The sequence below is a fragment of the Canis lupus genome, chromosome 24 (assembly GCF_011100685.1).
Source record: "Canis lupus familiaris isolate Mischka breed German Shepherd chromosome 24, alternate assembly UU_Cfam_GSD_1.0, whole genome shotgun sequence".
Taxonomy (NCBI): Eukaryota; Metazoa; Chordata; class Mammalia; order Carnivora; family Canidae; genus Canis; species Canis lupus.
The window spans coordinates 19,187,698-19,212,666 of record NC_049245.1 but is presented as its reverse complement, the minus strand read 5'-3'; the positions used below and the strand labels follow the sequence as shown (position 1 = coordinate 19,212,666).

Sequence of the window (24,969 nt, the reverse complement as noted above, 5' to 3'; positions counted from 1 at the left end):
GAGCTCGTATTGAGCTAATCCCTCGCTTCCCTTCCCAGTTATTACTGTGTTGTCATCGTTAAGCAATCAGTTAGCATTTGTATTCTTTCCTGCCCTCTGACATTTTCCAGGATGGGAGGAAGCTTCAGTCCCTACCAGCCCAGTTTCCTAGGAAGCTACCCAGCCAGTCAGTGTCCTGGTGCCTCCCTGGCCCCTGCTCTGGAGGCTGCACAGAACGGGGGCACGTTTCCCACAGAGCCCAGCAGGGAGGGTTCAGTCAAGCTCTGGCTGCAGACATTCCTGGCCAGCTCCCGCCCGCCACCTTGGTTTGGCATCAGCTCTGAAGGTTCCAGAAGTCAACCCCATTCCCTCTCACTCTGCCCTCCCTGGCTTCTCCTTCCAGAAATACAGCATCCCGTGAAGATCACATATGCTCAATATGAGAAGTACCTGAAGGCAGATAACATGATCCGGACTACAGCTGTGTGCCAGGTCTCTGAGGAGGCAGAGGTGTTGGTAGAAAGGGACATCATTCTGGACAACCCCAGCCTGACCCTGGAGGTAAAGAAGGGTGAAGGGGTGCCTTCCCAGCCATCCCAGCCCTGCTAGCACCCCCAAACCGCAAGGAAGCTCCTTCCCTGCTGAGGGGGCAGGGTATTGGGCATAGCTCAGGTCCAGCCTCTGCCAAATGGATTGGCAAGATTCCCACTCACACCAGTGTCCTTGCTCCTTATGATAAACAGGCACATTTCCCCACAGGCTCCTTTGGTTCTGGCTCCAGATACACTGGGGGGTGTCAGCTGAGAAGCAGCTGGAGAGACTCCTCGGCTCACTCACCCAGTCAGCTCTGAGCACCTGCTATGGTCTGGGTTCCGCCAGGCTCAGGAATCACAAGGAGTCACAAGGGGTGGGTCCTGCCCGCAAGGAGCCTACAGCCCAGCCCCTGGCCATGTCTGTGGAGCATTTCAGAATTAGGCCCACTCACTTGCATCTCTCCACATTCAAGATGCCAGAGTTACAGAATCATGGACTCTTAGGAGCCCACTCTCTTCACTCTTCACATACCCCGCCTCTTCACACATGAGTGAACCGAGGCCCAGAGAAGAAAAGGGAACTGCCATCACTGCCAGAGCCGGGGCTGGACCTCAGGTCCTGGGATTCCCAGCCCAGGACCATTTCCAGGTGTCTGGGTGTGTCCTCAGCCAGCAACAGCGTCTTCATGGTGGTTGAGGATGAGGGGTCTCGGTCTCTGCTTTTAGGGCTTGCTTTTGGCTCTGATTGGCTCCCAGGGTCCTTCCCAGGAGCCCAGGTTGGGGGAGGGGGGCTTGCCGGTATACTGAAACACCTGGGACCACTCTATCCCTTTCTCAGCACTAGGGCCCGTCCTTGTACTGACTCCAAGCCTGTCTCTTCCTGTCCAGCCTAGCTGGCACCCTCCCCCTAGCCCATGGTGGAAGACAGTAGAACCAGACAGCACAGGTCTGAGGGATGAGGTGCTGGCAGTCAAGGATGGCCAGATGGATGGCAGAGGAGATGGCTCTTCCAATGAGGTCCCACAGAGAGCCTCACAGGTCACAGGTCAGGTCCACCCACATCTCCTGTACCTACTGTCTGCCCTGGCTGCCTAGACGACACTAGCCTTTTCTGTCCTGTCACAGTGCCAGCAGCATTCTGAGCTTCTAGAGGGGCCAGATGATTGTGGCTGCCCCAGTGCCAGCCTTCCCTAATCTGCACCCTAGCCTCCAGGATTCCTGACCTCAGAGGACAGGGACCAAGGGGTGCCCACTCCCGAGCCACTTGCCTGTTCCTGAGCTCTTCTGCTCTTCTGGTGGGTCTGGACTGGGCTCCAGAATGGGAATTGGTCCCCTACCTCAGAGGGGGAGCCAGTGAGTGGACAGGCAGTTTGAGGAAGAGCAGAGAGGGGCAGCAGTTCAGCCCTTGGACCTGACCTTATATCCAGGCCCCATCATGTATCAACAGCCACACTGAGTAAACCTTGATCTCTGTGTGTCGGGTGTTCCAACTCTGTTACGGGGCTAACAGAATACTTTCCTTGCAGGTGCCATGTCCTCAGAGAAGCCTTTCCTGGAGCGCCCCCTCCCTGCCCATCCAAATGAGGCAGGGTCTCCAGCTATACGCCCTGGAGAGCCTGTGTCCTCTCATTTTGTGACATTTGCTCTGGTTGAACTTATACCTTTTTTATTTTTATTTTTTAAGATTTTGTTTATTTGTGAGGGACACAGAGAGAGACACAGAGACACAGGCAGAGGGAGAAGCAGGCTCCCTGTGGGGACCCCGATGCCGAACTTGATCCCAGGACCCTGGGATCACACCCTGAGCCAAAGGCAGATGCTCAACCCCTGAGCTACCCAGGTGCCCTGAACTTATACCTTTTTTGTGCACTTGTTTGGTCCTCTGTCGGACTGTCAACTCCACCAGGGGAGGTGCCGCCCCTGTTCTGGGCGTTGTCCGTATGATATCATAGAAGCTAATCAGAATTGGTAAGCTGAGAGCACTGGGCTCCAGGCACGCATCTGCCCCACTCACAAGAATCTTCATTGTCACTCAGTGCTTGTCCTCTGTGTGCTGAAGCCTCTTCCTGCCTCCCAAGACATTTCCTAGACCCGCACCTCCTCCCTGCAGACATGATGGGCAGCGGAGAGCTGCTTCCTGCGTGAGACTGGGAGGTGATGCTGAGTAGCAGCCAGTTCAGTTATGAAGACATTCCGTGTTACAATGATCAGTGTTTAAATGAGGGTAGTTTTTCCCTATGACATTCCTTTATCCTCAAACATTCTTATAGCTTTATCTTTTATTCAACACTTGCTCTACACCTTTTGGATTTCCATATCAAGTCAGCTTTGTCTCTAAAAAGCCTATATCTTTAAAAAGAAGATTAGAATATAAACAGGCTGAAAAGGTGCCACCAAGAACTTTCTTGCTTAATCTTTTAAAAAGGCATCTGAGGGCACCTGGGTGGCTCAGTCAGTTCAGCATCTGACTCTTGATTTCAGGTCAGGTCATGATCTCAGGGTTGTGAGATCCGGCTCCACATTGGGTGTGGAATCTGCTTAAGATTCTCTCTCCCTCACCTTCTGCCCTTCTCCCCACCTCTAAAGAAGGCATCTGATCCTTCTTTTGGACATCTTTGTCTGAATCTCCTTCTAATCCAATGTCACCTTCAGCCTTGAGAGCATCAACGCAGTCTTGTCTTGATTGAAAGAATCAATGTGTAGCTCACTCAGAGTGGGCACAGATTTCAAAACTCATGAGGGTAATCTGTATGAGAAGATAATAATTCAGGTGAAATCCCATGACCTTATCTGGCACTGATTGGCAGCAGGCATTGAGGATGTTACACTGTAGAATCAGACCATGAAATCTGAACTTTGTTCCATAGGGTGATGTCCTTCATGTTGGCCCGTGAACCACTGATAATCAGACACAGATTTCTGGTGGCTCTTACCCTCTCTTTTGGGTGCATATACAGATTTGGGTCAATGGGCCAGGGCGGTGAGCAGCAATAATGAAAGAACAAATCCACAAAAATCTCAAATTGAATATCAATGTGAAAAATACAGCATTATTACCGTAGCCTTGTTGTATCCCAGTGGCATAAAATTATGCTTCGTGCTTCACATCCTGTCACACCTGTACATGAGTTCCATGGGAAGAATTACCAAAGAGATCATGGTCTCAATGCTTCAGGTTTGCACAAAGTATTGGTAGACATCCCAGGATGCAAAAAGCAAAGGCTCCAGAACCAGAGAGGCCTTGGTTGTTGCATTTATCTAAAGCTTTATTGCTGTCAAATGGGTTGCTGTGTGGATGAGGGGCAAGAAAAGAAAAACCATGCAAACAACAGATGATCCTCCAAAGAAGGACAAAAGAAAGCCAGCAGCCACACCGTTTCCAGACCTATTTCTCAGACGTTTTCTTCTACATTCATGATCTCATTTAGTTCCTCCCATGCAAGGGAGGGAGGGACAGTGAGCCCTCGTTAGCAGATGCCCGGCCAGGAAAGGTGATGTGTCTGCTCGGTCACGACTATTGCTTGGAAATAGTCTTTGACAGCAAAGAGTCCAGGTGGCTTTTCTCCGGTCTCTGACCAGAGTCAGACGGGTGCAGGTGGGGTGCAGGAGCCCTGTCTAGACCACACGTGGCACACAGGGAATCCTTGGGCCCCTGAGGTATCGAAGGACATTGATAGACTGGGGTGTCATCAGAGGAGAGTGGCCTGAATTGAGGTGGGGGCCCAATGCCTTGTCCTCTGGACAGGAGCGTGAAGCTCTGAGCAGGAGTGGAGGTCTGAGCAGGGTCAGGCCTCCCGGGGAGGGCACATCTAGGCTATGAGGGAAGAGACAGGACCAGTGAGTAAGAGCCTCAAGGAAAGTACTGCCACTAAGTTCAGAATGAAATAGTCTCCAGTCCTCTGAGCTGCCCGCGTGGAACTTGGCAGTCCTGGGAGGTGGAGCTTCCCTTCCCAGGATGACCAGGCAGGAGGGCCTGGGAGCCCAGGGGGGAAGGTAAAGTGCCCTCAGCCACTACAATGTGCCGCCTCTCCCACTGAGCCTGGTGTCCTGTCCGAAGCATGGGCATGACAGCAGTTTCCCGGGAACCCCCCGCACAGACGCATTCCCATCACCCAGTGGCCTGCCCAGCCTGGTGGGATCTCAGCAAGAGGCAAGTGAGATGAGCAGCTGCACTCTGACTCCGTCAACCCATTCTCCCCACAGGTGCTGGACCAGGCCCAGGTGCAAAAGCCAGTGAATGTCCAGATGCTCTTCTCCAACCCGCTGGACGAGCCGGTGAAAGACTGCGTGCTGATGGTGGAGGGCAGCGGTCTGCTGCTGGGCAGCCTCAGGATTGAGTGAGTCCCAGCCTAGGGCCCTGTGAGAGATGCTGAGAGGGGTGCCCCTGGGAGAACCTGCAGGTGGGGAGGCACATTTGCACCTGGCTTGGGGGTTTGCCAGGCTTGAACCCCCGGCAAGTCCAGATCACCAGAGCTTGGAGCTGGTCCTCAAGGGCTTAGCAGATGTGAGAGATCATGGAACTCCTCCCTCCCCTGCTGAGGGGCCCCATAATCCAGGGAGGGAGCCAGAGGGAGCCACCTCACCAGTGCAGGACTCAAGGGCCACAGAGGGCCTGCCTAGCCTGAGGTCCGGGAACCCCCTCATCAACACTGACCTATGCCCTTCCCCACCAGCGTGCCAACCCTGCGCCCCAAGGAGCGGTCTCGGGTACGTTTCGAGATCCTGCCCACTCGGAGCGGCACCAAGCAGCTGCTCGCCGATTTCTCCTGCAACAAGTTCCCTGCGATCAAAGCCATGCTGTCCATTGACGTGGCCGAGTGAAGGACCTGCGTGGCCCCCGTACAAACTTGGGTAACACGGAGCAGGCAGGGCGCACCTGTGGAGTGAGCCCCCTGCCCATGCTGTCCAGCCTGGGAAACCCACAACATCCCCTCGGTGGCCTGGCCTGGATGCCCAGCCTCCGGCACACGCCCTCGCCCGCACTCCCAGGCTGGGCTGGCTCCACCGGGGCCTGGGACTTCACTTTTGCACATTCCCATGAGCCCCATGGCCCCCTCAGCCCCCCAGCGCATCAGCGCTGCAGAACAGAGTGGCACCTGACCCAGCGGCTCTCTGAATGGATCCGGGGAGAGGACAGTCCGGACTGTTTGCTGATCCCAAGCCTGCAGTTGGGACATTCCTACTCCTCCCTCGGGCCACAGCGGAGGGATGGGGATGATTGGCTCTCTGACGTGGCACTCACGTCTTTACACTCAAAATAAAGGTTAAAAAGAACACAATCAGGCTCTCCAGGCTGCTGCTTTGCCGAAGAGGTGGAGGAGAAAACGGGGCGGGGGCCGTGTTCTCCTGGAGAAGGGATGACCCAAAGGGGCTGTGCTCCCCACATCCTAAAGTCCAAAGGGAGCGGGTTCGTTCTGTGTGGCTCCGGGTGCAGAAGGAAAACATCCTCTAATATGATGTCCAAACATAGATTAGGCTGCCTGGAGAGGGAGCGCCTCGTTCCGTGTGGCTGCTGGGCCAGCTCTACGGGTGTCAGAGTGGGAAGGGACTTCAAAGTCTTTCCTGGAACCTTTTTGCTGAGCAGGCTCCCGTGGTGGCCCAGCCTCTGTTCACACTGGGCTCTTCCCTCCTCGTGCCACACGGCCCCTCCTGAGCCAGGAGGCCTCAGCACTGCTAGCTCAGCTGGAACCTTCTCTGCCTTCACACATGCTCTGATGATTCCCCAGTCTTTGCCTCTTGAAAGCCCATCACTTTACTGTCACTTGTGCTGACGAATTTTGTTTTGGCAATTGTGCCTCGCTTTCTGAATCTAAGGGACCAGTCCAGGCTAAATGGAAGCTTCAGCCCCACATCCAGCTCAAAGTGTCTGCCGATGCTCAGCTCAGGCCTAACCTACTCTGTCTTCCATCCACCTCCCTGCTCCTACTGCTTGATCCATCAGAGCTGGAGAAAAACCATAAAGGTCTGTCCCTACTGGTCCCAAGCTGACACAGCTTGGCCACTGAAGCTGTCTGTGTGGCTGCAGTGTAAAGGCAGCCTTTCTGAGCTACAATCACATCTCCTTGATCCACCAAGCAGGGAGTGAGCTCTCTGGCCCCAGTTGGCCCTCTCCTCCTCCTTCATCTCAAGCTGCTCCAGGCTCAGCTCCCCCGTCTCCCCAATTCCCTGGGGGCAGTCAGCACCAGAACCTGTGCCCACTTGCACTCCCAATGTCAAGGAACCCTCACCAGGCCCCAGCTCTATTGTCTGGATGCAGCAGACGTCCCCTGCAGAAACAAGGGGCTGGCTTCTCTTCTTGGAAGCTCTGCCACTCTCTCCAAGTGTTCTGGGGGCCTTGCCCGGGGACTCGGCCTGGAGATGGGATGTTCCATTCCTCCTCAAGAGATTCTGCACCAGTCCCCAATGAGGAGGGCTAGGGTGAAATTGACAGACACCAACTCCAGTTTCTGATAGAAAGGAGATCCAAAGATGTCCATATCTTCTGTCCCTGTGAGGCCTGCCCCAGACCTTAATTCCCTCAAGCATCTCTCATCAGCAAGTATTTCTTGAGTGTATACTTTGTGCCAGGCTCTCTGCCAGGCATAGGATCAAGAGAGATTGAAAATCAGTCATGGTGTGATCCCTGCCCTTGGGTTTCCACCCTCGAGGGGGACTCCTAAGGTGTGATGTTAAAAATCCATGTGGAGTTTCTAACCAACCCCAGGCACATGTGTCCTGTAAGGGTTGTATCTAATAGAAGCCCTCCATCCCAATGGGGTTCTAGAGAATTTTAGCAATGAAACAAAGGAAAGCAGGCAGCACTACATTTATTTCTGGGAGAACCAAAGTTGGAGTTTGTAAGTTAATTTGACATCCAATTGTCCTCCATATACACATTAAGGATCACCTTGTCTTCTTGGAGAATTGACCCCCTTATCATTATGGAACATCCTCCTTTCATTTTTTAAGATTTTTACTTATTTATTTGAGACAGAGAGAGTGTGTGCAAGACAGCAGGGGTGGGGGAGAAGCAGACTCCCTACTGGGCGGGGAGCCCAATGTGGGACCCTGGGACCATGACCTGAGCCGAAGGCAGACATTTAACCAACTGAGCCACCCAGGCACCCTTGGAATGTCCTTCTTTACCTCCCATAACATTCCTTGGCTCTGAAATCTGTGCAGTCTGAAAATAATGTAGCTGCTCTCACTTTCTTTTGATTAGCATAGTATATCTTTCTCCATTCATTTACTTTTAATCTTTATATTTAAAGTTAATTTATTCTATACAAAATATAGTTGAGTCTTTTTTTGATCCATTCTGACAATCTGTCTTTTAATTGGTGTATTTAGACGATTAACATCTAAAGTAACTAGACACGGTTGGATTCATATCTACCATATTTGTTACTGGTTTCCATTTCTTCCTCTGATGCTTTGCTCCTATTTTTATATCCTACTATCTTTCTGCCTTTCTTTGGTTTTCCTTGATCATAGCTGTCCCTCATTTCACTTATTTATAAGCATACATACATATGCTATATCTGGCATGTTATATATATATATAACAGATAGAGCATATGTATGTATGTATATATGTTATATATATATAACAGATATATAACAATATATTATTATTATTTTGAATAAACAGTTATCTTTTAGATCAATTAACAATAAGAAAATACAAGTTTTTTTTTTAAATTTTTTATTTATTTATGATAGTTACAGAGAGAGAGAGAGAGGCAGAGACACAGGCAGAGGGAGAAGCAGGCTCCATGCACCGGGAGCCCGATGTGGGATTCGATCCCGGGTCTCCAGGATCACGCCGTGGGCCAAAGGCAGGCGCCAAACCGCTGCGCCACCAGGGATCCCAGAAAATACAAGTTTTTATTTTACCTTCACTTTATTCCACCTCTAGTGCTTTTCCTTTCTTTATGTAAAGCTGAGTTACTTTCTGAACTATATCGTTTTTCCTCTCTCACATGAGCTTCTTTTAACACTTCTTGCAAGGCAGATCTACTGGCAACAAATCCCCTCAGTTTCTGTTTGCCTGAGAAAGTCGCTATTTCTCCTCACCTTTGAAGGGTATGAGGTTGATGGGGTTTTTAGTCTCAACACTTTAAATATTTTGCTCCATTCTCTTCTCTATTGCATGCTTTCTGAGAAGTCAGGTGTAATTTTTTTATGTTTGCTCCTATATAGAGAAGGTCGGGTTTGTTTCCCCTCTGGCTCCTTGCAGGAGTTTTTCTCTATCTTTGATCTTCTGAAGTTTGAGAATGAAATGTCTAGGTGTAGGGTGTTTGGGGGTTTTTTGGTTTTGTTTTTTGGTATTTATCCTGCCTAGTCTTCTCTGCACTTCCTGGATCTGTGACTTGGGGGTCTGACATTAATTTGAGGAAATTCTTAATCATTATTGTTTCAAATATTTCTTCTATTCCTTTCTCTCTTTCTCCTCCTTCTAGTGTTCCCATCACATGTATATGTTACATCATATGGAGTTGTCCCACAGTTCTTGCATACTCTGTTCTGCTTTTTTATTTCTTTCCTAGTCTTTTTTTTTCTCTTTGTTTTCAGTTTTGGAGGTTTCTATCAAGATATCTCAAGCTCAGTGGTTGTCTCCTAGCCATGTCCAGTCTACTAATAAGCCCATCAAATACATTATTTCTGTTACAGTGTTTCTGATCTCTTGAATTTTTTTTTCTTTTTTCTTTTTCTTAGGCTTTCCATCTCTCTGCTTACATTGCCCATCTGCTCTTTCTTGCATGTTGTCTACTTTATCCATTAGGGCTCTTAGCATATCAATCACAGTTGTTTTAAATTCTTGGTCTGATAATGCCAGCATCCTTGCTGCATCTGAGTCTGGTTTTGATGCTTTCTCTGTCTCTTCAAACTGTGTTTTTGCCTTGCAATTTTTTTGGGGAGCCAAGCATCAGTGATGCACTGGATCAAATGAACTGTTGTAAATAACCTTTAGTAATGTGGTGATCAGGTATGGGAGGGAAGAAAGCATCCTATAGTCCGATGATTAGGTATGTTTTATTTTTTTAAAGATTTTATTTATTTATTCATGAAAGACACACAGAGAGAGGCAGAGACATAGGGGGAGAAGCAGGCTCCCCACAGGGAACCTGATGCAGGACTCAACCCCAGGACCCCAGGATCATGACCTGAGCCAAAGGCAGATGCTCAACCGCTGAGCCACCCAGGTGTCCCTGCTTAGGGGTTTATGCTCCTGTTAAGTGATGACTCTATATTCGCCTGTTAGTGTCTCCAATTTCAGGTTGTTTGCATTGTGACCTCACCTCTCTTATGGTTCTAAGAGAGTTGGTTTGTTCAGCTTTGTACCTGTTAGGATGGAGTAGCAACTTTCAAGCTTTGTACTCACCAGACCAGAAGCCCATTCTAAGTATTTTATAGGTATTTGTGGATTTACTCCACCCCATGATCCTTTGAGGAAAAGACTAATACTGCCTTCATTTTACAAATGAGACAACTGATACTCAAACGGTTAATTAGGTCATGGGAGAGTTAGTAAAGGCAGCGGCTGGTCCCCAGGCAGGCTGGCTCCTTTCTAACCCCTCTATTATGCAGTGCTGCCTACACAGATTCTAAAAAGGTACCCAGTGATAAATTTTATCACAGGTTTACAAAGAGACAGGGAAGTATAGGATGCAGAAACTCAAGGAAGAATGTCTCTGCTGTGGCACCCAGCCCTGGAAAGGCATTCTTGGATGTCTCCTCCCAAACTACTTGCCTGCAACTGCTTAGAAACCGGCTCTGGCATTCCAATACTGAGGAGGTACCATCAGTAGGACACCTGGGAGTCCCTCTTTCCAGAAGCAGCCTCTTCATCTGCCCAGCTTCTGGCTCTCAGTCACTCCTCCTCCTGACCTTGATCATACCTGCCTGAGAAGCCAGCCTTAGGGGCACTTGGGTGGCTCAGGGGATAAGCATATGCCTTTGGCTCAGGTTGTGATCCCAGGGTCCTGGGATTAAGTCCCACATCGGGCTTTCTATGGGATTCCTGCTCCTCCCTCTGCCTAAGAAGCCAGCCTTAAACCACTGGATTCAACCAACATCTCCTGCTCAGGAGGAGGGCTTCTCTATTATGTTGTTTCTCCTCTGGGCAACCTTCAAAGAGGGGACTTTATGTACCTACCCTTGGACCAACGAGGAAGCAACAGTTTAGAGCTAGCTCTCTCCATTCTTGGCTCTCATTCTAGCCTTCATCTGCCTTTATGATCACCTACATATTTACTGCAACCGTTTGTCTGTCGTGGTTGCCGATCTACAGCGTGGAAACATAGGCAAACATGCATAAAAATGATTTATTGATATCACATTAGAATATATGATACATTCAGTGACATTGCATGATAAATTAAATGTGTTTGAATTATTGCACAGCATAATTTGTTGTGCTGTGCAAAAGGGCGACAAAATTGGAGTGTTAACGTGGCAATTCCATTAATCCTGCATGCTGCCTGGTATGATCAATGCCTCTGATTTCCATTGAATAAACCCACACTTTTAGCATGCTTCAGGAGATATAATCAAGAGGTTCAATCTGGAACAAAATAAAATAATATTACTTATGTCTTCTGAGTTTATGGCCACTCTGTAGTAAATTAGCTTTCTCTATTGTAAAATAAAAAATTTAAGACACATTTATTAAAATATTGTATACAAATATATTCACAATACAAAACTACTTAAATGCAAAAGCATAGGAAAATGAAAAAACAGTTCCTGTTCCCCACTCACTTCCACTTTTCCCCCCAGAAAACAGGCAGGTTTTGAGATTGCCGAGCTCTCCTCCGGAGTTTTCTGAGCCCCTGAGGGATGAGAGATGAGAGTAGGATGCCTCCTACTGTTCCACTATGGGAATTGCAGACATCTGATGGCCAGTGCTTCAGACTGAAGGACTAGCCTTTTGTTGAAATTTGAAATGCCTGTTTAAACTTTAAGAGACTGGGAACATAGTTCTACAGAGAGATTTTGATATCTTTGTGTATGACATTGGCAAACTGACTCGCCTGATCCTGGAAGATGTGACCTCCCAGGGTCACCAAGCCATTAAAAAATGCCATGGCCAAGATCTCACTGAATCACAGATGGTTAATGAGCCCCTACTATGACCAGGTTCTAGGGATTCCACACAGATGAACTGTGGTTCCTGGAAGTTTGTCATCATAGGGAGGCAGAGGCACAGGAGTGGGTGTGGGGAGATAGGTAATAAAATAAGTAATCAAATAAACACAAAATACAATGGATGAATAAAATCCAGGATATGGGTATATGTTGGGAAGGGGAGGCCCTCTGATAGGTGATATTTGGGTGGAACCCCAGGGTGGACTATGAGGGAAAGCCAGGTGAAGATCTAAAGGAGTGAGTTCCAGGAACAGTAGGGCAAAGCTCTGAGGAGGGAGTATCCTTGGAACACAGAGGAAGCAATGTTCCTGCAGTAAACAGTGGAGGGTGGGAAGAATCAGGATAAAGACGGGGGGGGGGGGGGGGGGGGGGGGGGGGGGGGGGGGGGGGTTAGAGATCCTACTGTAAGGCCACTGTAAGGATTTTGGTTCCTACTCTGAAAGAGATGAGGAGGCCAGAATGGTTTTGAGCAGAGGAATGACAAGATTTAACTTGTGTTTTTGAAGAAAGCCTCTGGCTGTTGCAGGACGTCCAGTGAGGAGGCTGTTGTAACCGTCCAGGGCAGAGGTATCGGTGCTCAGGGCAGGGTGGCAGCAATGTAGGGTGAGAAGTGGTGCAGAAGGCTGAACCCACCAGCTGTCCCAGGGGATTGGATGTGGGATATGAAGAAAGTAGGCACGAATGACATTATCTGGTAGCCCAAGCCATTCCATGACTCCAGACTTCTCCAAGCACAACTGGTTTGCTCTTCCTCCACCACATGAGCCCTGGGAAACTAACGTGGAAGGCTCTTTACCTCCCCCTCCCAGGCTCACTCCTGCCACCATCAGGCCGCCTTTCTTGTCCAACCCCCGAGCTGCTGTGCTGGGACCCTAGTCTAAGCTTAAGAAGCATCTTCTTCAGCAGAGGTCCCAGATGCTGAGAGCTCCATGCCAGTCCTGGAAAGAAGAGCAGGGCTTGGTTAGGCACAGTGGGGGTGGGGGATGGGCATGGGGTGGGTGGGAGGGATTTGGCGGGGAGGGAAGAACTCTTGAGGTCCAGCTGGGAGACTAGGGTAATCAGGGAGGACTTCTCAGAGGAGCTAGCCTGGAAGGATGTTAGGACTCCCTCATGTTCAAAGAGGGGACCTAGGACCCTGGCAGGGGGAGACAAGAGAAGGAAGTTGTGTTGCTAAATGTGAGAATGAGAAGGACTGGGGAAACCCCAGCCCTGACTGGCCAGAGTCAATTTCAATTTGGGGGGCGCAGCCCAGGGAAGGGAGCCCTGTGGCAGATTATGTTTTCCATTTTCTGAAAAGGGCCACATACTAATTAAAATTCCATATGCTCTTCCAGACTCGATAAAAAAGTGGAGTCTAATTTCCACCCTTTCAAAGGGTTGTCCTTTGAGACTGCCTTTATGAACAGAATGCAGTAGAAGTGATGCACTTTGACTTCTAATAAATCATAAAAGACGGCCTGGCTTTTGCCTGGCTCTCTCTTGGGGCGCTTACCTTGGGAGCCCAGCCCCTGTGCTGTGAGGCAGCCCAGGCCTTCTGTAGGTGGCCAGCTGAAAGCCTAGCAAAGTTTCCTGTCTCCAGCCAGCATCAACCATCAACCGCATGAGTAAATGAACCTTCGGGTGGCTTCAGCCCCAGACGTTGAGTTACCCCCTCTCTCTTGACTTCAAGCTGAGGCCCTAGACATCATGAAGCAGAGGTGAGCCATCCCCACCATGTCCTGTCTGAGATCCTTGCTCAGGAGAACAATTAATGGATGTTTTACACCACTGAGTTTGGGGGTAGTTTTTACCCACTAACTGGGACAAGCTCTAACACATGTCAGCCTGGCGAATTAATTTCCTAGTGTCATTTATGTCTCCCTATTATTTCCAGGGTGATCAATGTCTAAATAGGCATTATGCCCAGGCATTAAGGCTAATTATAGCCTTTTATCTAAATATTATTTTATTTTTTTCCCCATCGTGCTTGGCTGGTGCCTGTTTGTTGGGGAAGCAGGCACCCTCCCCACCCAGGGCAGGAACAGCCCTTGTGATTCTGTTTAAGAGCAGGGATTTCTCTCCATGATGCTCTCTCATAGTCAACGATGTGCCTGGTCCTCACAAAGGAGGAGATATGGGGGACTGAAGGGATAAGACCCGAGGTAAGGGCTTCTTTACCCATCGGGTGCCTCCCAGGTCAGCCCCATCCCAAACACGCCACGCACCATGCACCAGCCATCTCTGCACCTGCTCAGCCCATCACAACCACCCGAACACCCACTAGGTGTCGGGCACTGTGTTGCATACAGGAGAACATGATGGTCCATGGTCTCGTGGAGTTTACATCCTAATATGCAGCCATACAGAACAAGTAAATGTTCTGTCTGGCTGCACAAATAAAATACTGACCATTTGTGATGAGTATGATGAGGGAGAGACACACATGTTGTCTAGGGAATAGCAGGTTGCCTTCCCCGCCCCCCCCACCCCCACCAGAGCCAGGGACGCTCTCTCCGAGGAGCTGCCTTTAGGCAAAGACTGGAAAGAGCTAAGCTTGGTAGCCCTGTCTGCAAGCAATGGAAATTGGCTCTGGCTGGATCAAAGAAAGGAGGAAATTGTGAAAGGACCTCAGGAACTCCCAGACCTGGGCGGAGAAGACGGAGAACCAGGCTTAGAAAGCAGCAGAAGCAAAAGGTGGCCACAGAGGCAGCATCACAGACAAAATTGCATCACAAAACCAGTATATTGAGCACATGATTGCTGATCTGATAATAAGGTAGCACTAGAACCTATTTTGGCCACCAAAACTGTCACCATCATCCCCTGGAATGCAGTCCTCATTGTCCCCACTTCTTGTCACCAGCTCTCAATTAAAAATTCCAGGTGAGAACACGTGCTTGGCTAAGCCTAAGTCATGTGACTGTGTGCCTGCCGCATCAAAGTCTAGGGACTTTGGACAAGATACCTGAATCTGCAGCAGCCTTCTTGTCACTATGAAACAAGTGTGAAAAAGAAAAGCCAACAGCCAGGGATAATATAGCAGAAAGCTTTAAAAAAAAAAAAAAAGAAAGAAAGAAAAAAACTAGCTCCTTGATGGAACGGCTGAACTGCTATACTAGCCTTGAGACTGTCTAATCCTAGACATTTTATTAAAGAGACAATAGAAGTCTTTAGAACCTAAGCCACTGTTGTCAGAGATTCTATTACTTGCAACAAAAGCATTTTTAACTGTTGCAGAGGCAAAGAGACACATGCTAAGTCACTTGCATCTAAGGTGACTGGTCAGATGTGCTCTAATGGGTAGAGGAAGCAGGGCAATACGGTTTGTCACATTTTTTAATCACGATCAACTAGGAGTGCTTGTTAAATGCAGATTCTCACAGCTCAACCTCCAAACTCTCTGGCTTGGAATTGTGAGGCATGTGCATTTTATGCCATCCAGATGTAGCTGATGTAGGCACTCCACTGAGCATCCTTGATGACTTCTGCCAACACAGGCACCTGGCTTGGAGGAGCATCAGGGCAAACAAACCCAAGTCCACTCCATTTTCTGACTCCTGCTCTGAGTTCCGACTTCTCATCCGCAAAATTAAATGGGGTCATGAATATCAAGCAGTTCACAGTACCTGGACACAGAAACAACATAATAAATGACTAATAATAAATCAATCATCAAACTGATTAAATTATTGAATGAAATTAATTATATAAATAAAATTATTTTAAACAGTAAATAATATGATTTATTATACCAGACTGCCGAGGGACCCCAGCTCTCCCTCTCCACTGACTGTATGACCTTGGCAAATTACTTAAACTCTCTGTGCTTCCGTTTCTTCCTTCATACAGTGAAGACAATACTGGTGCCCACCTGACAGAGCTGAGTTAGTCATGCTGAGCTCTTAGAACAGTGCCTGGCAGAGAAGTGTTCAGGAAAGGGCAGATTTAATTATTATTGCCAGATCCAAGCATCGTCCTAGCCACTCCTAACCGGGCTCCAGGGTTTGAGAGTACTAGGGGAGACACACTCCTTCTGCCTGGAGATAACTGGAAGGACTTTTGCAATGGATGAGATTTGATCTCCTCTCAGTTCAGGATGGTCTAATGGGGGCTGAGTTGGTGACAGAGAGAGACCTGGGCTGAGGCTCAGCTCAGAGCTCTAAGGGTTTGCCTGGAATAGAGCAGAATCCCCATTCTCCAGGGAATCACAGGAATAGACACTGAGAGCCCTGGCCTGGTTATTAAGAGCCCAGGGTGATGAGGGCTGGGGACAGCCTGCTGCAATCTTAAGGATAACCAACAGAGGGAGCCTTAGACCGGAACCAGCCTCCAAAATTCAGCAACTAGCAAAAGACTCACTCAGGAAACCAGGTGATTTCAATGGACATTAAGACAAGAATAAGCACCACAGAGAGTGCATCAAAAGCACCAGGGGAGCTTGTTATAGTCGCACGTATTCATCCAGTATGGATTTTTAAAGACACCAGCAGAGGGGCACCTGGGTGGCTCAGTTGGTTAAGCATCTGCCTTGGGCTCAGGTCATGATCTCAGGGTCCTGGGATGGAGCTCTACTTCAGGTTCCCTGCTCCTCAGGGAGCCTGTCTCTCCGTCTCCCTGCTGCTTATGTGCTCTCTCTCACTCTTTCTCTCTCAAATAAATAAATAAAATCTTTTTTTAAAAAGGTAATAGCAGAAAACAATGCCAGACTGCCTAAAATAAAAGAATAAAAGAAAAAATAGAATAGAGGCCATAATAAAAAAGAAAGCAAAAAATAAATGAACAGAAAATGTTCGGTAGAAAGGCTGAACAAAGCAAAATATTGGTTTATTGAAAAAAATAATAAAACAAACCTCTAGCAAGTTGATGAAGAAAATTATAAAACTACATTGATATGTTTACAAGGTATAAAAATGTCATGTGTATGACAATAATGACACAAAGCATTGAGGAGAAAAAAGAGCTATCTATCCTGGAGTAAAGTTTCCAGATGCCATTTGCAGTAAGTCGGTATTAATCCAAGCAAGAATGTTTTAAGATACTAATTGTAACCCCCAGGCAATCACTAAGAAAATAAGTTAAAAATTATAGTGAAAGAAACAGCAAGGAAATGGCTTTTCCTGGGTGGGTGACAGCCAGTGACCCCAGGCTCCTTGACCATTGTGGGCCTTGCCTTCTTCACTTCCAAGAAGCTGTCTGGAGTCAGGAAAAAGTAGCCAAAAGGAAATGATCAATGCTCTTGACTTCATAAAACATTTTAAATGCTTCATGTCAAATGATAGCATGATAAACAGGCCACAGTGCCTGGGAGCAGGAGTTGAGGGCCAGAAGGAGCAGAGGAAAGAGCCCCGGGCTCCTGGCCGAGTTCAGAGGGTGGGAAATGAAGCCTTCAAAGCAGATAGAGGGTTGATAAAAAGATTGGTCTTGGACATGTGTCTTTGGTGCCTGAGGGGTATCCTGGTGAAAGCTCCGGTAGACATTGGTTGTCAGTTTCTAGAATTCATGAGACAGAGATTCAAAAAGACACCAAGCTATAATTGATCCTCAATGTCATGGGCATGGATGAGGTCACTGAGGGTGAATACTTAGAGCAGAAAAGAAGCTTAAGAATCAGTCTTCCAACCTAACTGGAGTGATCTGAAGGGTGAGGTTTTAATGGTAATGAATGAACTGCAATTGGATAGAACTTCCATTCTTTATGAAAGAACTCCTATTTTAACTTTATTTACACCTCTCTTTTACAGCTTTATGGAGATAAAATTGATGAGTAAAATTGTAATAAATTGTAATATTTAAAATGTCCGCCCTGATGATTTGATATATGTACACATTCTGATAGGATCCCCTCCCACCTAGTTAATTAACACATCCATTCCCTCACAGATTAATTAGTATTATTATTATTGGTGAGAACATTTGTATTCCACTCTTAGCAAATTTCAATTATACAATCTAGTATTGTCAATTATAATCACCTTGCTGTACATTAGATCCCCAGACCCTATTCATCTGATAGCTGAAAGTTTGTATGCTTTCACCAACCTCTCCTTGTTTCCCCCACCTTGGCCCCCAGCCCCTGACAGCCACCATTTTACTCTCTCTATGAGTTCACTTTTATTTTCTAAATATGCTTCTGATTTATTTTATTTTTAATTTATTTTTAAGATTTTATTTATTTATTCCTGAGAGACACACAGAGAGAGACAGAGACACAGGCAGAGGGAGAAGCAGGCTCCCTGTGGGGAGCCCAATGTGGGAAGGCAGTCCAGGTAGGCTCATTCCTTCCCTGGATTGGACAGGAGTCACTCTGACACGACCAAGTGGACCCCGGCTCTGGCAAGAGGGACCCACCCAAATCCCATAGGCAACCAGGGCTTTCCTCCCCTCCCAGAGATGTCAGGTGCTGAGTGACATCAGCAAGGGAGATCCTGCCACAATGAACACCGAGAAATCTCCAACCCCAGATGGGTTTCATTGGAGAATTCTATCAAACATTAGAGAAGAATTAACATGAAGCTTGTGTAATCTCTTACAGAAAATAGAAGAAAGAACACTTCTCAATTTTTTTTTCTGCATGTATCTGGTTTTGGCATCAGGGTGAGATTGACCTCCAGGTTGTTTTGTGCCTTCAATATTTCATTCCTCTTTATTGCCGAGTAGAATTCCATGGTGTGGATGTTCCACTGTCTGTAAATAATTCACCTGTTGTTTAGGTGAAGGCCTGGTTTTCATTCTTGGGATTTTACAAATATAGCTGCTATGGGTTGGTGTCAAGTTTTTGCGTGAACATAAGTTTTCATTTTTCTGGATAAATGCCAAAGAATACAGTTGTTGGGTCATATGGGAATCACATGTTTTGTTTTATAAGAAATTGGCAAACTGTTTCCAGAGTGGCCATACCTTTTTACATTCCCATCAAGAATGGATGAGTCATCAAGGTTCTTCACAACTTCACCAGCATTTGGGACAAACTATTGGTACACACAACTTAGATGAACTTTGGGGGGGAATTATGCCATGTGGAAGAGAAGAAAAACCAATCCTGGGAGATTACCTACTATGATCCTATCTACATAACATTCTCCAAGCATCAACATTATAGAAATGGAGAACATGGGATGCCTGGGTGGCTCAGTGGTTGAGCATCTACCTTGACTCAGGTCGTGATCCTGGGGTACTGGGATGGAGTCCCACAAAAGGCTCCTTTCAGAGAGCCTGCTTATCCCTCTACCTATGTCTCTGCCTCTCTTTCTGTGTCTCTTATGAATAAACAAATACAATCTTTAAAAAAAAAAAGAAAAGAAAAGAAAAGAGAAAGAAGAAAGAAGAAAGAAAGAAAGAAAGAAAGAAAGAAAGAAAGAAAGAAAGAAAGAAAGAAAGAAAGGAAGGAAGGAAGGAAGGAACTAAAGAACAGATTACTGATTTCCAGTGGTTAGAGATGGGGAGGGAGTATACAGGAGGGAGGTGAGTGTGATTATAAAAGAGCAACATGAGGAGGGCTCCTTCTAGGGATGGAACTGCTCTGTATCTTGGTTGTGAGGGTGGCTACACAAACCTACATGGATGATAAAATTTTTCATGAAACAAAACACACACCCATTGATATGAGTAAAATCAGAAATCCAAGTAAAGCACATGAACTGTATTACTGTCAGCATCTCGATTGAATTTTGTAAGATGTTACCACTGGGAGAAACTGGATAAATGGTACATGGATCTCTCTGTCATGTCTTACAACTGCATGTGATTCTGCAATTTCCTCAGAATTAAAAGTTTCACTGAAAAGAGACATCCGGGCAAACATGTTCCAGCGCCATGGTACCATCTGTCAATAGGCAGCCCCGGACCACTTCTCATATCTAAGGATACTACACACAGCAGTGTCCAGTCCAACAAGAGGACCAATCTGGGGAACAGATCTTTTGGAAACCAATGTGGGGAAGGAGTTATATGCAGGCATGGAGCTGTTCGGTTGGGGCTGTTGCTGGTCACAGAGCGTGGTCAAGATTAAAGATGGTATCACAGGTACTGGCACAAAAACAGACACATAGATCAATAGAACAGAATAGAGAATCCAGAAGTCGACCCTCAACTTTATGGTCAACTAATATTCAACAAAGCAGGAAAGACTATCCACTGGAAAAAAGACAGTCTCTTCAATAAATGGTGCTGGAAAATTGGACAGCCACGTGCAGAAGAATGAAACTAGACCACTCTCTTGCACCATACACAAAGATAAACTCAAAATGGATGAAAGATCTAAATGTGAGACAAGATTCCATTAAAATCCTAGAGGAGAACACAGGCAACACCCTTTTTGAACTTGGCCACAGCAACTTCTTGCAAGATACATCCATGGGGATCCCTGGGTGGCGCAGCGGTTTGGCGCCTGCCTTTGGCCCAGGGCGCGATCCTGGAGACCCGGGATTGAATCCCACATCAGGCTCCCGGTGCATGGAGCCTGCTTCTCCCTCTGCCTGTGTCTTTGCCTCTCTCTCTCTGTGTGTGTGTGTGTGTGTGACTATCATAAATTAAAAAAAAAAAAAAGATACATCCACGAAGGCCAGGGAAACAAAAGCAAAAATGAATTATTGGGACTTCATCAAGATAAAAAGTTTCTGCACAGCAAAAGAAACAGTCAACAAAACTAAACTAAAAGACAACTTACAGAATGGGAGAAGATATTTGCAAATGACCCATCAGATAAAGGGCTAGTATCCAAGATCTATAAAGAACTTAATAAACTCAACAGCAAAGAAACAAACAATCCAATCATGAAATGGGCAAAAGACATGAAGAGAAATCTCACAGAGGAAGACATAGACATGGCCAACAAGCACATGAGAAAATCTCCGCATCACCTGCCATCAGGGAAATACAAATCAAAACCACAATGAGATACCACCTCACACCAGTGAGAATGGGGAAAATTAACAAGACAGGGAACAAATGTTGGAGAGGATGTGGAGAAAGGGGGACCCTCTTGCACTGTTGGTGGGAATGTGAACTGGTGCAGCCACTCTGGAAAACTGTGTGGAGGTTCCTCAAAGAGTTAAAAATAGACCTGCCCTACAACCCAGCAATTGCACTGTTGGGGATTTACCCCAAAGATACAGGTGCAGTGAAACACCGGGACACCTGCACCCCGATGTTTCTAGCAGCAATGTCCACAATAGCCAAACTGTGGAAGGAGCCTCGGTGTCCATCGAAAGATGATGGATAAAGAAGATGTGGTCTATGTATACAATGGAATGTTACTCAGCCATTAGAAACAACAAATACCCATTATTTGCTTTGACGTGGATGGACCTGAAGGGTATTATGCTGCGTGAAATAAATCAATCGGAAAAGGACAAACATTGTATGGTCTCATTCATTTGGGGAATATAAAAATTAACGAAAAGGAATAAAGGGAAAGGAGAAAAAATGAGTGAAAATATCAGTGAGAGTGAAAAAACATGAGAGACTCCTAACTCTGGGAAATGAACAAGGGGTAGTGGAAAGGGAGGTGGGCGGGGGGTTGGGGTGACTGGGTGATGGGCACTGAGAGGGGCACTTGGCAGGATGAGCACTGGGTGTTATGCTATATGTTGGCAAATTGAACTCCAATATAAATAAATAAATAAATAAATAAATAAATAAATAAATAAATAAATAAATAAAAGATGGTATCACAAGCTCCCTGTAGTCATGACGTCTTGGCCTCCCAGAATTCTCTCCCTGGCAAGGGGCGGTAGGGGGAACACAGTGCATGACCCAGGTCTAAGGACAAATCAAATCCAATAATTCTACAAGATTTGTATGAAAAGTATCAGTTACCCACTCCCTTTCTCCTAATTGCCCCTCTCCACTGACAAGTTCTTTCCGATTTCGTGGTAAACAGAATTCTAAGATGGTCACTGTGATAATTTTTTTCTTTTTCTTTTTTTTTTTTTTTTAAGATTTTATTTATCTATTCACGAGAGACACACAGAGTGAGGCAGAGACATAGGCTGAGCAGGCTCCCTGCAGAGAACCCAGTGTGGGACTCAATCCCAGGACCCCAGGATTGTGACGTGAGCGGAAAGCAGACTGAGCCACCCAGGCGTCCCTTTTTTCTTTTTATTGTGGTATAATTGACATACCACATTTTATTGGTTTCGGGTATACAATATAATGATTTTATATTTGTATATATTGTGAAATAATCCCCGCAAGTTGTTAACATCTGTCACCAAACATAGAAAATTTTTTTCTTGTGAAAACTTTGAAGAGTTACTCTCAGCAAGTCTCAAGTGTGCAATACGATATTAACTATGATCTTACCACACTGTACATTACAACCCCAGAACTGATTTATTTTTTTAACTGGAAATTTGTAACTTTTCACCCCCTTTACTCATTTCACCTACCCCCTCACACACACACACACACACACACACACACGCCCCTGGCACCCACCAATCTGTTCTCTGTATCTATGAGCTTGGTTGATTTTGTGTGATGGTTAATTTTATGTGTCAACTTGACTGGGCCACAGGGTGCTCAGATATTTGGTCAAACACTATTCTGAGTGTTTCTGTGAATCTTTTTGGATAAGATTAACATTTAAATTGATAGACTGAGTAAAGCAGATTGCCCTCACTCACGTGGGTGGGTCTCATTCAATCATTCAAGGGCCTAAATAGAAAAAAAAGCTGATTCTTCTGTGAGTAAGAGGGAAGTCCTCCTGCCTTCAAGCTGGGACTCTTTATTCTACCTTTAGATTCAAACTGAAACACTAGTTCTTCTTGGGTTGCCAGCCACTGACTTATAGATTAGAAAGACACCATTGGCTCTCCTGGTTCTCAATCCTTTGAATTTGAACTAGAATTACACCATCCACTCTCCTGGGTCTCCAGCTTTTCAACTCACCTGGCTAATCTTGGAATTCGTCATCCTCCATAACTGCATGAGCCAATTCCTTGTAATAAATGTCCTTATATACATTTTATTGGCTCTCTGGAGAACCCTGACTATTACAACCACCAATAACCCTTCTCCTTATAAAAATCCTCTCCCCTTTGAGTGTGGATAGAAACTATGAGTGTGGTATTACTCCCATGATTGTGTTACATTACATGGCAAAAGGGAGACTATACTGAGAGGGCCTGGCTTAATCAGGTGAGTCTTTTGAGAGTAAATTTTCTCTGCCTGGTTGCAGAAAAGGAAGTCAGAAAGACCTGCTCTTGCTGGGCTGGAAGAAAGCAAACATCCATGCTGTAAACTGTCTGTGGGGCTACTTGGCAAGTAACTGAGGATGGCTTCTAGTAGTTGAGTGCTGTTCCCAGTTGACAGCTAGCAAGACAAAAAGGACCGCAAGCCTTCATCTATAGGGTTCTACCAACATGCTGAATGAGTCTGAAAGAGAAGCCCAACCTTCCAATGAGAGAGCAGCCCAGGCCAACAACTTGATTTCAGCCATGTGAGACCATCAGCAGAGACTCCAGTTAAAGCAAGCCTACACCTACAGAAATTGTGAAATTAGAGCTGTCTGGGTTTTTTGGTTTGGCTGGTTTTTCAAAAACAGAGTTTTAGGGGACCTGAGTGGGTCAGTTGGTCAAGTGGCCAACTGTTGTCTTCAGCTTGGGTTATGATCTCAGGGTCCTGGGATCAAGCCCCAGACTCCACTCAGAGAGGATTCTGCCGTGGATTTTCTCTCTCCCGCTGCCTCTGCCCCTCCTTCTCCTCATTCTCTCCTTCTCTCCCTCCCTTTCTCTCTCTGTCAAAGAAATAAATAAAATCTTTTTTAAAAAATAAGAAAAATTTAAAAATAAAAAATAAAAGGAAGTGTACTACTCCATTTTGGGGAGTAGAATTAAATCGGAAAACAGAATGAAGGAAAACAGAATTGGAAAACAGCCAATGAAGGAGGAAGAGGTTATAACTCTACATGGTAGGTTCTCTTCATCAGGCTAGTGGGCTGCTACACACACTAACCCAGAATGACACCATACTAATAGGATTATATAGGTTGTTTTTTTTTTTTTAATGTGGTGAAATTCACATGACATAAAATTAACCGCTTTAAAGTGAACAACCCGGGATCCCTGGGTGGCGCAGCGGTTTGGCGCCTGCCTTTGGCCCAGGGCACGATCCTGGAGACCCGGGATCGAGTCCCACATCGGGCTTCCGGTGCATGGAGCCTGCTTCTCCCTCTGCCTGTGTCTCTGCCTCTCTCTCTCTCTCTCTGTGACTATCATAAATAAATAAATAAAATTAAAAAAAAATAAATAAATAAAGTGAACAACCCAGTGGCATTTAGTACATTCATAGTGTTGTGCGACCATCACCTCTATAAATTTCTAAAACCTTTTCATCCTCCAAACAAGAACCCCGTATCCATGAAATGGTCAACTCCCCACATCCCCTCCCCTCAGCCCTTGGCAACCAACCAATCAGTTGTGTCTTTCTGGTCTTACTTATTTTGAATATTCCATAGACAAGGAACCATACAGTGTGGGGCCCTTTGTGTCTGGCTTCTTTCACTTACTATGATGCTTTCAAGGTTCATCCATGGTATGCTAGACATTAGTACGTCATTCTCTTAATGGCTGAATAATGTGCCATTGTATGCATATCCCACAATATATTCATTCATGCATCATTTGATGTGCATTTGGGTTGTTTCCCCTTTTGGCCATTGTGAATCATGCTGCCATGAATATGGTATACATGTACTTGTTTGAAACCTGTTTCCAATTATTTTGAATATACAGCTTGGAGTAAAATTGTGGACTTATAGGATAATTTTATGTTTAATTTTTTGAGGAGCCACCAAATATTTTTCTATACATGTTGTTTTAGCTGCTATTTGTGGCAATTTATCATGTAGAATTAAAACACAACTACACCTTTCTTTTACTTGATTTTTTAAAAAATCTACAGCCATGTCTTCAAATAACATACTCTGAATAATTTGATTGCTGCATCTTTATTTTTCAGAAATACAGTGACGACTGTCCCTTGACTTCCCACCTTGGAAAATGAGGATTAGGTCCTCTTGATTCCCACCCCCAGCCCAACCTCCAGTACAGTCTTCCTGTCCTCCTCCTCCCAGGGTAGTTATGTCATAACTTTGGTAGGATTATTATGTGGTCCTTACATTATTATAACATCCATATAGCTGCATCATGCTTACTCTTCCTTTCCTGCACGAAATTGGTTTTCTCTGGAGTTATGATTTAAAATCTAGACTTTATGTTTGCTTCATTTTCTATATACTTATTACTATTTCAAAAACCAAACACTCTGGCAAATGTTGAAATAGCCTCTCAAGATTTGTGGACACCTCAGCTATTCCATCCATTCTAACATTCTGGAGAAGCTTCTC

The 24,969-nt window shown here is 46.1% G+C and overlaps 1 protein-coding gene across 1 annotated transcript in view; it reads left to right on the top strand.

Moving 5' to 3' along the window:
• Positions 1 to 5,791, top strand: part of TGM3 (transglutaminase 3) — a 40,138-nt gene extending 34,347 nt beyond the window's left edge. The window contains exons 11-13 of the mRNA XM_038571794.1: positions 383 to 540; positions 4,716 to 4,849; positions 5,186 to 5,791. Coding sequence (XP_038427722.1) covers positions 383 to 540; positions 4,716 to 4,849; positions 5,186 to 5,333 — 440 coding nt within the window. The 3' untranslated portion in view covers positions 5,334 to 5,791. The remainder of the gene's footprint in view (positions 1 to 382; positions 541 to 4,715; positions 4,850 to 5,185) is intronic.
• The last annotated feature ends 19,178 nt before the right edge of the window (positions 5,792 to 24,969 follow it).